Genomic DNA, 18,478 nt, shown 5'->3' on the forward strand with positions numbered 1-18,478 from the left:
TGATTATGCTATTTTAGGTTGGACACACAGCGCCTAATTTAATTATTTAATCACTCCAATGCATATTGATAAAGACCGATATAATAATCGTTGCCATATCCGGTAGTTTCTACAAATATTTTCTTCCTTATAGTTCAGAGGTGTATAAACTATGTTCTAGAACAGGGGTTCTCTAATGGGGGTAAGTGTACCCCTTGGGGTACTTGGAGGTACTCTAGTGGGTATTTGAAATTTTGAAATAATATTTGCAAGTGGTACATAATTCAGGGGAGTAACCACTCCCCCCAAATTAAGGAATTTTTGTTTTTTAATAGAAAAATTTAATATTTGAATTTTTTCTAGACGAATTTTTGAATTGAAAATTTTTTCCAAAAAGTTTAATTTTTTTTTAACAGGTGTGGATTTTGAGTCATTTTTTTGTTTGCAAAACAACTTAATTTTTGAAAATAGATATGGATTTTCGAAAAAATTTAAAAAAATCTAATTTTTAGTGAATTGTTAAGGATTTTTAAAACTTTTTTAGCAAAAATATAATATTTCTGAAAAGCTATAAACTTTTGAACTTTATGCAAAAAAAGCTTAATTTTTTGGCAATAGATATGGATTTTTGAAATTTTTTGAGAAAACTATGGATTTTTGAAATTTTTTGAAATGAAATATCAAAGTTTTAATTTTTGGTGGATAGCTGTAATTTTTTTTTTCGATAAAGTTGAGTATTTTGAACTTTTTTCAAAAAATTTCAATTTCCGTATATATTTTCAAAAAAGTTTTAAAAACCAAGACTCCCTCCAAAAAAATTATCCTCCTGACGCCCTTTTCATTGAAGCTAAAAATGCTTTGTGCTGGCAAGGGGGTACTAGGGTTAAATAAATATTTTACAAGTGGTACATCACTAAAAAAAAAGGATGAGAATCCCTGCTCTAGAAAATGGGAGCGGTTTTTTTTTTCTAGTTGGCAATATGAACAGAGTTTTTATTTTTCATAGCTAGTGCCATTAATTTATATTTTTGAAGACAAAACAACCAATCATAAAATATTAAATACTGCAAGTAACACTGATGATCTATAAGTGTAAGTTGTACTCGGAGTAGAATTGAAGATCGACATCGTAGTAAATTCTGAGTTGGATTTGTGCTTATTTCTTTATTCTTATAAGTAATTGAAGTTAATCTAATGAAACACTACGATAGCTTATCTCCTTTTCTCCCAAAAAAAAAAATTGTCATGGTTTCGGTTTCTTTTTATTTTACAACTGAGAAGTCCTTAGAATTGTCAACGTTTTTGGCCCAATCTGAGGAAATAAAGTATTAAAAGGACTTTCTTTACTTTGATCGACAACTTAAAACGTGTTGCTTTCTTTTCAAAGTAAGAGATTATGTGTATCACATAGTAAGAGTGATTTTTTAATGGAAAATAATTGTGGCAATTTATATTTAATTTTAAACAAATTAGTTCTACATGCATATTCCTTTCCAGTAATAATTAAGTTACACCGTCACAAAACCTCTTATTTCGGAAAAGGGAGATTATTTGTAAGTTGTCCAGAAAAATATCCCTACTAAATTCAAAATTAAACTGTATTCAATAGTAATCTGTTGATTTCTCCACTTTAATTTAATTTGTTGATCAGGAATGATTTATTAATATTCATAAAAATATCTGATTAAAGCATTGATACTCCAAAAGTTAGGAAGAATGAATGACAAAATTGTCTAAATACCAACTGATTTTAGTCCTTTATATTTTCTCACCTTCAACAAAATATTAAGAGCCCTATAGCTCAATGGACAACGAGACATCAATGTGAGTGAATTCGATACCCAGTCACTTCTAGAGATGAAAAAATATACATAATATGTAAATTGACTTCAATTTCCTTGATCAGATGGATTAATTGCTACATCATATTGTCTAATCATACTTAAATTGATGGCCAAAACATTAAGAAAATTAACAGTTTTGAGATTAGAGATGAAAAAACAGTTTGTGCTATCATTCTTTTCCCAGAAAACATCAGTTTCCGCTAGATGGCGGGGATGTACTAAGTTATCATAATATAAAAATAAACATACAAATGGTTAATGATTATCTGTTAAATAACGCGAATGCCCCATTGTTAAGACGGTGCAAAACGTAGAGAAAAATAACAGTTTTGATATAAAGAAAGGAGGTGTCTCTGCTCTCGTTTTTTTTTTTTTTGTAATTGAATGATGCTGACTAAAACTGAGGATTGATTAGGGAGTTGGACTCAGGGTAGAATTGAGGATCGACATCGAAGTAATTCAAGCTTATGGTGATTCGGGGTAGAATTCGTTTTCATGTATTTTCTTTCAGGGCGCCTTGCAGTTGATCTAATAAAACGTCATGAGGCATGATGACTAGGGATGGGAACAAGGTAGAGAAATATAAACGTTTTTAGTTATAAAAAGAAAAAAATGGTTAGTATCGTTGTTTTTTTTTTGTTCATTCGTTAATAGATCATAGGTCATTCTCAAGTTAACTTCTCCCTCTGAAGTAGGCATTAATTATTTTAAAAATGCATAATAGAATAAATATGTATGAATTTAAATATAATATCAATATTTTCTCTGAAATAAGGTTATTTTAAATGTAGAAGGTTCTTCTCTTTAAAGCAGTAATTCATTTTTTTCCCCCAAAATCATATAACAGGCAGCTGATATTAACAATGATCTTAATTCAGTATATGTATATCTTTCGCCTTCCCCTCCTACTCTTTTTCCTTACAAAAATGGCAACTCTACTTATTACATATTACTCCATTCAAGACAAATATATATGGCCTGTCAACACAAAACCAAGCTAGAACTATTTTTTTTTTCAAGTTTGGATTACATTTGTATTCCTCTACAAATGATCATGGTCCATTTCTATCAATAAATTATTCAGAGAAATCCTTTGAAAAGGCTAAAAACTATACTTAAATTAGAAAACATTTACGCATTTGAAAGACAATGTTGGGGCTAAATACAGGCTTAAACTATAGTTAATTTTCTTAGTTATCTCAACTCATCCCAGAAAATTCGGAAGGAGAGGTTAAAACCAAGACGACCGATTAAGTAATTTTTAAAGCTAGTTTGTAATAAAAAAAAAACTGCCCTTAATAATTAGAAAATAAAATGAAAGTTGTTGTGTGTGATCTTTTTTATTTATTATCAATTATTTAATTGGTCGTCATAGTATAAACTTCTCCCTCTGAAGTAAACATTATTGCCTATCTTTGGTGTAAATTATTTTAAAAATGCATTGTAAAATAAATATATTTGAATTTAAATATAATTACAATATTTCCCCAAGCACTAATGATATTTTAAGCTCTTTATGGTAGTAATTCATTTTCTACCCTCAAAATCATATAAAAAGCAGCTGATATTAACAAAGATCATAATTCAGGTGTACCATATGACTCACTCTCGCCTTCTCCCTGCGTTTTTTTATTACAAATTACGCAATTTTAGTTATAACAGGAGTATCACCATTTCATCACTTCTTATGGCTAATTGGTGCAACGCCATCTGACAAATAGGGGTGATTTTGAGAGATCAAATACATAGGCGTAAAGGAGATACATCTTCAACGACTACCACCTGATTTACATTTTTATTTTTGGAGGAAAGGTTGTGAGATATAATCAGAAATCATATATTGTTATAGAATTGGAATAAGACTAGGTAATTACTAACTGCCCCTTCTCTGGATCTGAAAATATATCCTGGGCACTATGAAAGATATCATGAAAGTATTTTTAAAAGGAAGAGCGATAATGATATTACAACTGTATATTTTTAAATTATAATAAGGAATGATGCATTAATCTTTAAAAAAGTAATTCTCTTTCTAAGATTCTATAATAATATTATATACCTATGTTTGTAGAATCAAATACAACTTCGGAAAAGCCAATATCTGTTTATCCATTGAAAATTTGATATATATTATTTTCTCCAATAAATAGAAGATATCGTAAAATTTATCCCATATAAATAGTAGGGGGGGGGGGTTCATTTCATTTTATTCAAATCTTGAGCATAATTTATTAAAATATATATAAGACAAACTTCTTTTATAATTTGTCAAGGAATCGATGAGTCAGCAAAAAACGAGGGGTTTTTTTTCATTTTCTTTTTCAAATATATGATTTTATGTTAAAGGGTTTCAAACTATATAGAGTGTCTAGGCAAATAATACTTAAACATGGAACACGAAAAAAAAAATCCTCTCACTTCTCCCATACTTGTTCAAAATAAATGTAATTTTATAGAGTAATGGGTGACCTTAGGAATCGTGAACGAATTTTCCAAAGCTCAACTTTATCAAGATTTGTAAAAAGTACTTTTATTAAGACAATGGTACGTTATATTTTTAGTTTTAAATATCAAAAATGGCTGCCCTTGGCTTCCCCCATGCCATCAATCCTATTTTTTTCTATCAATTGCCTCTCCACATTTCATTGATTGACAATAAGAGCTTTTGCACTCAAAAGAGCGAAATGTATTACCCGATTGTCAATGCTTTTTCGCCTTTGCATTGTCGGCAAGCCTCGACCTTTACAAAAGGTATAACCCTATTTTTTTTCTGAGCGAGTGAACATAATTTACAGACATATTTTTTTGTTTAATTATGATTTCAACCGCTTTGACTCCTTTTTCCTTCGAGTATATTTATTTCAATCCACCCTCATAATGAAAATAACATACGAAAATTACATATTTTAAATAGAACTAAACGAGAACCTTACATAAAATTTCCTAGTTATGAAATCAAAATTTGTTAATGCTTTAATAAAATATTCATTAATTCAAAACTAGTTGGAGTAAGTTTATTCATTTTGGAAATCAAAATATGATCACCCTACGTCACATATATAAACAGAGTACGGCAATATAACATCCTTGTGTTTTCATTCTATAGGCGAGGTTCTAAAGTTTTCCTGGAAATATAGTCAATCGCTATCATGTGTTTGAGGAATGTGCGTTCTTGGCTTTCCAAAATAAATATTGACAAAAAATATTTGACAGAATATTTATAAAAATTAACTAATTGCAATTGAGCTTCTGAGTTTTTTATAGTGCCATTTATGAATAATAGAATTTAATGCTTCAATTTCTAATATATAAAAAATAATTATTTTTTTCTCTTAATTTTTATAATTGGAAATTTGTAAATTATGAATAATTATACCAGACCACAAAAAATTAGTGCCATAAAGTTTTTATGTTCTAAAATATTTCTGAAATGGTGCAGTTTGTCTAAATCATGTCATTGAAACCAGATTTATGCTAGAAAAATCAAGATTTTTCAGGCCTTTTTAAAGTTGCCAATTACTAATCTTTGAATCATATTATAATCTACATCTATAACTTAATTTATGTTGTTTATGAAAGTTTGCATCTTTTTGTATTTAATGTACCCACTAGTTATAGGACAATTAATCATTTTATATATTAGTTGTACTTAAAGATTTATTACTTTTCTTAGTTATGAAAAAAAAATAATTAAGGAATTTTTGCTTCTGAATATAAAATTTAATATCCTAATTTTTTTTTTCTAATTTTTTTTTCCAAAAATTTAATTTTTTCCAAAAAATTTTATATTAAAAACTTAATGTTTGAAACTTATTTACAACAAATTGATTTTTTTTATATCAGTTTGGAATTTTTGAATTTTTTTTTCCAACAAAATTTATTTCTTGTAAGCAGCTGCGGATTTTGGAAATTTTTTGTGAATAACTGTGGATTTTGGAAAAATTTTGTGAATAATTGTGGATTTTGAAAATAATTTAAATGTTTAAGTGTATATTTGATTTTTTTTTAAATTTAATTTTTGAAATTTTTTTCAAAAAAAAAGGAATTTTTTGAATAGTTTTTTTTTTTAATTCTTCCAAACAACACACACACACACCTCTCACCCTCCCTAAAATATAATCCTGTGGACGCCCTGATAGGAAAATGGTGTTTTTTAACTATTATTTAAAATATTAAAGAATCGGCATCGGGATTTTTTTCGGAACCGTTCCATCACTAGTATCTACATCCTTATATAACCTCTGATTTCTGATTTATAACGCTTATTTAATTGCCATTTTGAGGGTGCAGAAGTTATGCTGTTCCACCTTGTATATATATATATGTACAGTGTGCGGCGAAAAAATCTTACACATTCATTCTAGAACTTTATCAAGATGTATTTCAGCAACCAGTTGTAATAGGGTATGTCAATAAAATATATTATGATGTCTTGGCTACCCTAATCATTGATGTATCCCCCCATGGCAGCTATGATGGCTTCCAGGTGGCCAAGAAAGGTCTAGCACCGATTGCAGATGTAGTTCTCAGACATGGCATCCCAGTGCTGGTTGACAATGGCCTTGAGGTTGTTGATATTTGGGTGACAGACGGTGCAGGCCTTGGACTCAATATGTACGCAAAAGTTATAGAGAAGATGTTGCCATAAGGACTCTAGGAGGCCAAAGTTGTCCAAAAAGAGTTCAAAAGACTAATTGAAAAGAGTTTTACAACGGAGGAGATGGATTTCTTTCATGGTTAGTGTTATGAGTGGACTCTCCACACTCACAAGGCTCTTGTCCCCATCATTTTTTATGGTCCTGCGGACGTCAAAGTCCTTCATCGACTTGAAAGGGATGGTCTGAGTAGCCTCCTTGACTTCTTTCGGATTCAATTTTACTTTCCTACCCAACAAAGGCTTCATGTCCACCATCTCCGACTACATAATGGACTAGACAGTTGGCCTAGATATCCCCAACTGCTTTGTAATCTCCGTTGGCGTCTAACTTGCGTCCAAAAGTGCGCAGACCGAAATTCGTTGGTCACATACAGATGGCATTTTCTCGGATTCTAAGATACTTAGGAAGATCTTCTTTCTTTTTATTTTTAGTATTTGACCCGAATAATTTTACCGTATTCACAAAAAACTTGATTGATGTAGCAAAAACGAAGTGTAAAGATTTTTTTGCCACACCCGGTATATGTGACAGTTCCTTCGAAAAAAAGAATCCCTTGTCATCATCGTTCTCAGTACCCCCAAAATGTACTCAAACATGTATGTATATATACATATATGTGCCTTAAATAACAAGAAATAAAATAATTTGTTACAGGACATTAATTTTCAGCATTCATAAAAAAAATAAAAACACGAGTGGAAAAAAATAATATTACTATGAATAGAGAAAGGGAACATAAGAGAATGAAATACAAAAATATTAAAATGATAATCAAGTATTTTTAGAGTCTACTTGTCGTAAGTATCACTTAATAAGTGTACAATAGTATCTAATAAGATAAATATAACAGCGATATAAAGGTACTTGAGCAAGACAGTTTTTTGTTATAAATAATTACAAAACTACAAACAAAGTCCATACAGAATAATAAAGTCATAGATATTGGAACAATTTCAATCTATATTTTTCTTGTTAGCAACTGTTAATTATTATTTTAGGCATAGGATCCGAGTGATACTTATTTTATCCGCTAGTTGCATAACTAACTAGAATTGGCACATGGTCAGAGGTATTCACAGGGAGAGAGCTAGAGGGGATGTAGCCCCCTTACCCCAAATTAAGGAATTTTTTATTCTTACACGACAGTTAAATTTTTTAAATTTTTTAATTAATATTTTTTAAATTTTTTTTTCTGCAAAAAATTTAATACACTATGACAAGCTTTGGATTTTTACATTTGAAATTTAATATTGAAGTTTTTTAAAAAATTTTAAAAAGCTATTTTATTTTTTTCCAACAAGAATAGCTATGGATTTTTGAAAAAAATTTTTTTTTAATTTTAAAAAATTTTTGGAATTCATTTTTCTTTGAGAATAAGTCTCTGAAAATTAAATTATTGAAATTTTTTTCCAAAACATTTCATATTTGAAATTTAATTTTAGAAAATTTTTGGAAACAAAAATTATTTTTCATAAACAGCTCTGAATTTTTGAAATTTTTTTCAGAAAATTTAATTTTTTTAAAATAATTAGGGCTTTTAGATGTTTTTTTTCCAAAAAAAAAAAACTATTTTTTTTGGAAAAATTGTGAATTTTTACCAAAAATCAATTTTCATTTTTTTTCCAAAAAAAATATATATGTATATATAATCTTGCGGACGCCGTTGATTGTAGAGTGCAAACCTTTGCCAATTTTGATTATTCCTAAATTTGATTTTTTGCTATATGAAGCATCTTTATCAAACCTACATTTCAATACTAGTGATGTGCGATTTCAAAAAAAATCCTGACGCCGATCCCAATGAGATTCTAGTAAAAATTATCCACGTCTATGCGGCTGCGATTCTGTTAAAAATATGCTCATTCCAACTATTTAATATTTTAAATAATAATAGTTAAAAAATATAATTTTGACGTGAATTTCTAAGAATTACAATTTTTAAAATAAATCGCCTACCTTATTTAATCTCTATAATAATTACATTAAAAAAGAAGGCGATTCCTCTGCCCGGCGGGCTTTTTCCAATGCAATTTTTTTCAGGAAAGTATTCCCACAGCAAACTTTCTAAGCCAAATTTTCCAAAGGCCCAGGTTAATAGAAACGGTTATACCATAACGCGTGTATGACTGATGTTTGATTTCCACCACGTTTTTAATAGTGACGTCATAGAATATGATTGGTTCCATATTTTATCAACTTATGCCTATCTTACCCAGCTGTTGGTACGATACATCAAATTGAGCTTTCATAGATCCAGCAAGATGTCGCTTTTTAGGATACTTCAGATGACGTCACTTTATCATTTCTTCTCATGACGTATGAAACATTTCTTTCCGTCACAGGGTTAACCTTATTAATTCAATTCAAAGAGTGAATTCATGGAAGAGATATAGTTACCTCCGCGAGGAAGGTGAACAAAGATTTTGCCTCTGATGGATTGTTAGTATATGATAATAACATAAAAGCAAGCTGGGATACTTTTTCTCAATATTGTAACAGTATGATAAACATATCCGTTGATATGAATACTATAATTTATATTAACTTAAAAAAGTGATAAAGTCCTTAAGAGCTGCGGTTTTTAAGGTTAACTGAACCTGATAAAAATAGGTTATTCGGTAACACTGATCATAATAGATACTGATACGTCATAACGTAAAAATTATTTTTAAGAAGAGTGGATCAAAGTATTTTCATTGCGGGAATAACGAAGAGAAGAAAGGGATTATTAGCTGGTTAATAACTAGCCTCACAAACTAAAATTGATTATATTGATGACATCAAAATTTTATTTAATGTTCAAATACCGCACGATCAAATTGATTCAACTTGTCGTTAATAGGTTCATGTAAAAATTGGAACAAATATCTATAATATTAATAACTTGTTAGACAGCTTTTCAGCGGTTTAAGATCGTATTTGACTGATTAAAAAATCCACTTCGGGTTTTTATTGAAGTAAAAATCTTATAAAGCGTTTTTCTCTGTTTCATCAAAAAAAATCCAGCCTTATTTTATGTTATTGCCACACATTTGTCTATAATTTTCCATTCAGCTGTTTACATGAATTGACTCTTGTATGATTTAAAGCAGCTGACTCTTAACTACTCAAAAACTCAAAAAACTAATATTTTTGAGGTTATCTTACATTAATTTAGATAAATCAAATACTTTCATTAAGAATTTGTGTCCTTTCATACTCAGCCTTGATTTCTTTGCGCTTTAAATGTTCCTTTAATTGGTCAGATGGAATTGTACTGATTGTAATAGTAAAATTACTTCATCTGACCGAAGAAATGTCCTTAAAGTCCATATACATAGTTACACAAAGACATCTAGTTGCGACTCATAATCGAAGCCACGCATATCTAGGTCAAAACATTATTTATCCCTCGTTGTCCATTAAGCTACGTCACTCCATTGATTTTTATTGATAAAATCATAAAATCCATGTATATATTGAGAGATTCAAGTAATATTAAACCCCGTTATGTTAAAAAAAAAAATAATAATAACGTGGTCACCCTGACAATTTGAAGAATGTTGGGGAGTAGAGTAAATTAGCTCTCATGACGTCATGACACAACCAGGAGTAGCTAAGGCTATGGGATGAAGGAAATAGACGCTAACCCCACTTGGTATCCAGTAATGATATAGGTAGGAATTGACATTCGAAAGTTCCTAAAAAAGAAGAGGAATATTTATAAATAATCACGACACCTCTCTTTTTATTATTATGTATTTGATTGTGTATATGAATACTTAATTTACAGGGAGCGGGGATCAAATTGTCGCCAAAATATTTTTTTACAAAAAACAACACAAAATATACATTTTTTTAACTTTTTTATTGAAAATCAAAACTATGACAAGCATATAGGTATAGAGTAGCCATTCATTCGATATAATCACCGTTGGCATCAATAACAGCCTCAATACAGTCTCTGAACCGGCCGCAGGCTCTTCTGACCATCTCATTGCCCATGTTGCCGAATACCTACTTGATGGAGCCCTCTAGCTTCTTACGGATACGCTGAACAGTCCGTAAATTCACTCTTAAGGATGAAGCAATCGTTGAATTGGAGATTTCACCTCCATTATTAACCAATGCCATGACTACGGCGGACCTCGAAAGCTCCTCGTTCCACTTATAGCTCTTTATCTCCTCATATGATGACGGCATGATGCTAACTGAACTACGTATCATCAGCTGACGAGAATACCTTTCCTATTTGGTAACCGGTTTTCTATTTGATAATGGCGTCTTCAAGTTATCAAGGTTTAAAGTAGGCGAAATTTGATCCCCGCTCCCTGTAAATGTATTAAGTTATGTATTTTGTTGTTAAATATAATGAGACTGCTTGGGTCTCGTGCTCATAGAACGAAACTAATTAAATAGAAAGATCTTTGTCAGCAAGTTGTCAGCTTTGCATTGTTTTGGGGCTGTTGTATATTTCCGTCACCAAACTATGTACAAAATAGCTATTTTCTTCCATGAAAAATTAGGTTCATTTATAAGAAAGGAATATTATGCATGTCTTATGGCTACATATACATTTACCATTATGTGAGAAATGCAGAAAGAATTAGTCTTTTTTAATCTATTTTATGGTGCATAATACACTCTGTATGTATATAAATATATTTATAATTTCATTGATTTGAAACATGGTCAGAGATAGTTGAAATATTACGGAATAAAACAAAATATTTTGACGCAAATGTGGAATTAAATTATAAAGCAACTTAAACTCTTAGCTAATTAGTAGTGTTAGTTGAGTATTATTCGAACTATAAAAAAAACTCGACTTGAAACAAGGCAGTGATTTTCTGAAAATTAACAAACTCATAGAAATTACACTTTGGAAAATTTGATCTCACTGAAACTTTCAAATATGTTAAATTTTTAATCACTACTCTAAGGGAGTGACTTTTTTCTTAATAAAAGAAACCACTTTACATATACTATTGAAATTTTGAAATTTCTACCATGACCGAACTCAAACTCAATGCCGAACTCATAAACTAAATAACTTCCAGACAAATCCAACACTACTAATTAGTAAAGAAGATTTATTTTCCTAGGAAAAGCTTACACTTTGGAAACTACCTTTGATCTCAAAATAAAAAAATTTTAATCTTATTTTAGCGTTAAATTTTTTATTCTATCCCAAAAAATTATTGTAAAAAGCAATACTCTTTAAACTCCAAATTTTTAGTTTCCACCGGGTATAAGTGCAGGAGCGTCTGCAGGGTTATATTTGGCGGGGGGTGATTTTGTTTTTGAAAAAAACATTTGAAATATTACATTTTTTCGATTTTTTTTTAAATCTACAGGTATTCAAAAAAAATATTATTTTTTTCTATAAAAATTTCAAAATTTAATTTCAAATTTTCAATTTTTTTAAATCCATAGCTATTCACAAAAATGTCAAGAATCCATAGTTATTCTCAAAAATAATATTTTATAGGAAAAAAATTTCAAAAACAAAATATTCATATATTAAATTTTTTTTTTTTTAAAGTTCCATTAATTAAATTTTTTGTTAAATTAAATTTTTTGTTAAAAAAATTTCAAATATTAATTTTTTTGTAAAAAAAATCAAATATTATATTTTCTAATAGAAAGAAAAAATTTCTTAAGTTGAGAGGGCCCAGCCCTCCAACCCATCCCTTGTTGACGCCCTTGAACTGGATAACGAAATACAAATGTCAAACCCTACGTATTGGAATATTAATTGAATAGTATCTGACTCATACACTTCCATAATAAATGGATCTTTGTTTTTTATCAATTAACCAAAACAATTATTTTGACTCTTATTTATTTATTTTATATATATTTTTTTTGTTTAATACCCAAGAGCATTTCTTTCAATTTAGGTCTTATTTTATATATATATATATAAGACCGTCAAGTACTTCTTATAACTAACCCATCTACAATGTTTTTAAGACACTATGTTATCTTTTTCATATCCTAAAGGCTAAAAAACATTTAAAAAGCATGATGTATCACACTTTTTTGTGTCGTAGAAAAAAAAAGATAATAAAAAGAAGGAAAAACAGAAGATAATTGTTCTCAAGCAGGACGAGAGATAGATCCACTTCAAAATTGAGAGTGAAATCGTTCTCAATTAAGTATACAGACGGTTTGGATAGTCAGTAAAACTGAATAAAATTATAGGTGTTTTTATATGTACATCACATCACGTCCATTTACATGCATAACACAGAGAAATTATCAACAGCGTCTTCCTTTGCCTGAATAATAGTTGCATTTTCATTTGACAATCTGAAATGGCTCCGAACGTTAATCTTTAACACTTCTGCGTTGACAAATAATTCAAAAGATTTCGAACTACAGATGGAACTGCTCAAGGCTTCAAATAATAGTTGGTTACACAGTAGTTTGTTTTTTCAAAACTTTCCCTTTTTGTCAACCCCCCTTGCTGAGAAAATCCTCCACCTTAAAGTGGAGTAAGCCCTCTTTTGAATACTTAAAAAGTGCATAAGCTCTTTTGGGTTCAGAATTGCACTTAAGTATAACATGTGTTGGGTATAATGATTGATGAGAAACAAAGGACTGAAATTTGAAATAAACATTTATACGAAGAAAATAAAGTAAAACATACTTTAGCTTGGATGTTATAAAATATCATGCTTCAGCGTGTAGTGATAGAATGACAATTACTGCTTGAATAATTTTCATAGATCTTAGTATATTTTAAAGACTTTAAAATTAAAGAAGTTTATAAACTTCTAAGTTAGTAATCTAGAATATTTATTAGTTAACAATTATGATATTTCTGTTTCTTCCAAATAAAATTAATATTTCAATTGCAGAATAATCTCTTTTTTTTAATCTAAATATGTCTAAGCAGCCGAACCCGCCTGAATCGTTTTTCCTCCATTTTTCTTTAAGAAAGGGATTATAAATTATAAAAGACAATCGCCTCACCCAAAATTCATTATTTTCTCTTTTCCCTTGCGAGAACCTTCCATATGATCTTTAACTCCATGGTTATAAACAACCATTGGCTATAAATTAGTAAAATTTATTATTCATTTAGATTATAATAGATCTTTAATAATCTCATTCATACTGTCATAATCCATGTGAAACAACAATAATTACACAAATACATCCGGAAAAAAAAGAACAAGTCTTATTTTTGTTCAAAAATTTATTTTACCCAAGAGTCCGGGATGAGTATGAAGTCTTTCAATTACGTGTACGATTAAAAAGAATACTGTTTAAATCGCACTCGATTCCGAGCCACAAGTACAGGTCTCCAGCTCTAAGGAAGGCACTATTCACAATGTGTTTCATTGTAAATTGCTGCCTATTTTTGAAAAACACCAATTTTGCCTAGAAGGAGAATCACTCACACAAAGAACCTTTCTGATGAAAAGCCGAGGAGAGAATTTGTAAAATAGTTGATAAACAAAACGAATGCAATAACTCTTCTTCCACAGTTATTTTTTTACTCACAAGTCGAGTCAAATGTCTTTTTACTTACGAGTCAGAGTCGTTTAACAGCAAGTTTGAGTCAGAAAAAATACAAATTAAGCCACAGTTGAATTCGAGCCACAACTACGAGTCCCAAGATTTTGTTCACGAACTATTTGTTTGAAAATTGCAGCCAGTTTAGGCAAAGATCCAGTTTGGTCTTGGAGGAGATTATCTCACATGAAGAACATTAGTTATTTGCCTTTAAAAGGTCAAGGAGAGCATCTTTAAATACAGAAGTAAGATAAACTAATAATGGACGGGACTATGAACGATCCAAAAGTTGTAGTCCATGACTAGATTATGGTAACCGTGATTTTTATGGAATCAATATAAAGAAACTCAAAACCAATTAGTGGCACGTTTAAATACTATATGTAGCCATATTTTGTAATGAATATGTCTTCCTTTACAAGCAATATCAGCCTCGAAATACCGGGAGCAGACTAGCAACCCTTGAAGATGAAGGTTGTGCTTATGGCGTACCACACTGTCATGATGGAAGCTCAGAGTGAATCCAACTTTGGATGAGAGGTGCGGCAGACATTTTTTCCTAAGACGCCAATTACTGCAGAAGTCTGGGTGTTGATGTCAGGCCTAGGGGAGTTGTAGTTACCAATCGGTTTTGACATACCAAAATCATATGTGCCCTTATTTAGTCTGTTAAAGCAGATAGTTTAGAATTTTTATTTTTTTATGGTAGTTAATTTAATATGGTAACTAAAGTTACCACCGGACACTAATTGGTTAATGAGAAATTTGACTGAATTTTCCCTTTATTACTACCATTTTTTTCACATTCAGAAGCTTAAAAATGAGCAGAGCTCATTTTTATTGTATTTGACATAAATAAAAAACAATATTTGCTTGAATATATGCGATACACATTTACTTATTTGCAAAAAAAAGAAGAAAAAAACACAACCACAACATTTGATAAAGATATATTAGCATATCAGTATGATTTAATAGCTTTAATTTAATAACTTAATAGATATGAATAAATTAAAATGTATGCCTGCAATGTGTTATATGTTTATCAAATTCAAAAAAAATATATGTATATTAATTTCGTTATTAAAAGAGCAGAACAAAGGCTGTATCAAGCTGAGTCTATAAATACGAATTAATTTTGATAACCCATTTATGATACATATGTATAATAATAATGCAAGCCTGGGCTTAGATTAATATTACTCAAAATGATGTAAAATGTACATATTATGACTTGTGATAAAGGCTTTTTATTACATAGTACTACTACTTTTATTTCCAATCACTCACGACTGGATTACATTTGTATTCTTTGACGAATATTCCTCCATTTTGATCCACAAATAATAATATTATTAACCTCTTTCGGAGTACCGCAAAAATAGATTGTCACACAAAGGAATGATAAATGGATAGATTGTATTTGAAAAGGCACATGTGGGTACCCAAATCCGTCTCATAAATCGCATAAAGATTCTAAACTGTAGCTAGAATTCTTAGGTATCTCAATTCATCCAAGAAATTTGAATACCAAAGCCTATAATATACTCAATTATGTCTATAAAAATCAAATAAATATTATAAACTACTAGCGCGAACACTTTATCTTAAAAATAGACAATAAATAATTAAAAAGTTTTTATTTATATATAGCTAATTTATGTTAAAATTCTAAACTAAAACGATTGACTATAAACTATAATTATATAATAGGTAAATTTCTATTCTAAAACTTGTATACAACATTTTTTGTTGATTCTGTCCATTTGATGTAAATATGATGACACTCTTGAAAATGCAACATATGTGAAAATACTACTTTTGATAAATATAAAACAATTTTTCCAAATGTTTGACCCTCTGATTTTTTCATTGTCATTGCCATTGCTAATTTGCAATCTTCTTTCTTCAACGGTAATGAAGATTGAGGATAAATAGTAGGATTAATATTCTCCTCCTCTTCATAACTCCCTTTTTTAATTTAATTTTATACACAATAATTCGTTTTTTGGATTTTTACTTTTTGTGGTGCATTTTTGAATCGACAATTAAAAAAACTTTGAAACATGGCGAATCAATCTTGTTTTATGAAAAAAATCAACTTATTTGCAAAGAATCAAACTTGCCCACCAGAGCCTATGAATCTGGTCTAATTAGAACTAAACATGGCAACGGACCATGCAAAATTATACGGATTACTAATTATATAAGCCCATTCTAGGAGGGGGGAACAAATGAAGCAACTAATCAAAATTAGCGGGAAAAGTTTTAGAAAGAATGGAATTGCAGAAACCAATCAAAAGAAAGATTTCGTTCTGGGGAGAGGTTTTTAATAAAAATGGAGAATTTACAGCAAATTAGATTTTAGAAAGAGGAAGAATTTTAAAGAGGGTTGTTTTTAAGAGAAGATAATTAGACCTCTGGATAGTTTTTTAATTGTATTAAAATTATAGGAAAAAATAGGCTGAGAATGTTTAATAGTTGACAAATCAAAACAAAATCAATTTTCAGTTCAAAAAAAGAAGAAAACAGATATGATTGGCGTTAATGCCTCAGTCGGGGATACAACAAAGGACTTAATAAGATGACAGACTTTTCATTATTTTAAATGAATTACAGAGTGGTTACTAACTTACTCACCTTGGTAGAACATTGGAAAAGAGAACATGTTTCTTCTGTAACAATCACTGGAGACATCCCAACATTTTTTGTTCAAGTATACTCATATAATTTGTATAATGGACCAAGTGATGAAGTTTATTTTTTTCACTTTTAAGTTGAGTCTTGAGTATAAATATTTTTCTTGTTTTTATAGCCGTCCATATCAAGTGGAAATAAATTACATAGCTACAAAAGTACCAGTTCTGATATACATATAAATGTAGATGACCAAGAACACCCTTGTCTAAGGATCCTACAATAATATTGCCAAATATTGTATTTAATATGTTCACAAATTAAAATTAATTTTTTATAAAATAATACGTGGAAATACAGTTGTACCGAGGTAGAAAAAAAAAAAGCAACTTTCTTTCTTTCATGATTTTTGTTTAAGATTGTCCATATACATATTTTCATACCATATATAATTAATTCTTTTATTTTTACAGGTGCAATGGAGTCTTCTTCAGGGCTGGAAGATAGTGCCGTGCTTTCCACCTCCTCAACTTCTTCTTCACTACCTTTACCTAACTCTGGTTTCACATATACAACTTCTTGCCTCGTTAAGGGTGAGTAAATGATGTCCTTGCTTTTACGTAAAATTGTATTTCAATGTGAACACAATTTATAGCTAAAATTCTTTACCATATGTCGCTTTGTTGATTTTTACGTTCAAAAATTACAACTTGTGTAGATATATTTTTGGTCATCACTTACGTTCCCTATGAGATATCCTGTTCTTTTTATCATGAATAAGTAGCAAAGAGTTCCCAAAACTAAAATAGAGATAAATAATTTAATTTGAGAAAAGCCAATACTGGGAAATGCAAGGTCAAATGTAAAGATTAATGTTTAAAACAGAACAAATTGAATGGAATGACTTAGCTCAATGGACAACGCGACCAAGAGAAATTATTCTCTTGAACTCAATGTGCGTAGGTTTGTGCCCCAGTCGTTCCTAGAAAAAGGAAATATACTCGTACGTAATGTATACTTCCAATAAGATTACTTGGTCAGTTGAAGTAAATGCAATACTTTAATATTTACTTATACTTAATTAGTGCAACTCCATCTGACCAATTAAAGGAACATTAAAAAAATAGGTTTATACAATCAATGATAAATACTTTTCTTTTAAATGTGTTTAAAGCAAATTAGTTCAAGAAAATTGAAAACAAGGAGGCTAAACATTTAATAAAATTCCCCAGTAATCAAATGAGAGTAAAATTTATGAGATACATATTTAGACTCGGATTTAACAAACCCCTAGACCAGTGGTTCTCAAATGGGGGTACACGAGCCCCTTAGGGTACTTGGAGGAAATCCAGGGGGTACTTCATATTTTGAAACAGTATTTTACACATGATACATAATTCGGGAGCGTCTGCAAGAGGTGGGCTGGAGGGGCTGTGTCCCCCCAAATTAAGAAATTTTTTTTAAATTTAATATAAAGAATTTAATTTAATTTTCTGTGATTATTTATGGATTTTAAAATGTTTCTCCAAAAAATTCAATATTGGAAAAAAAATTCTAGAAATATTAGAATTGAAATAGTTTTCGGAAAAAATCACTTTTTGTGAAAATTTGTGGACTTTTAATTTCTTTTACAAAAAAACTTAATTTTTTGCGAATAAATATGGTTTTTTGAAATTTTTGCTTTTTTTTTAAAGCAAAACTAAAATCCATGTCCCTCTCCAAAATATAATCCTGTGTCATTGAAGCTAAAAATGCTTTGTGCTGATAAGGGGGTACTTGGGTTAAATTGATATTTTACAAGTGGTACATCACTAAAAAAAGTTGAGAATCCCTGCCCTAGACTATGGTATAAAA

At 29.8% G+C, this 18,478-nt stretch overlaps 1 protein-coding gene across 1 annotated transcript in view; it reads left to right on the top strand.

Moving 5' to 3' along the window:
- Positions 1-18,478, top strand: part of LOC121114025 (uncharacterized) — a 240,451-nt gene that overhangs the window by 214,321 nt on the left and 7,652 nt on the right. Inside the window, exon 2 of the mRNA XM_040707840.2 lies at positions 17,098-17,217. Within this exon, the coding sequence (XP_040563774.2) occupies positions 17,098-17,217 (120 nt within the window). The remainder of the gene's footprint in view (positions 1-17,097; positions 17,218-18,478) is intronic.

Source organism: Lepeophtheirus salmonis, chromosome 3 (genome assembly GCF_016086655.4).
Source record: "Lepeophtheirus salmonis chromosome 3, UVic_Lsal_1.4, whole genome shotgun sequence".
Classification (NCBI taxonomy): domain Eukaryota; kingdom Metazoa; phylum Arthropoda; class Copepoda; order Siphonostomatoida; family Caligidae; genus Lepeophtheirus; species Lepeophtheirus salmonis.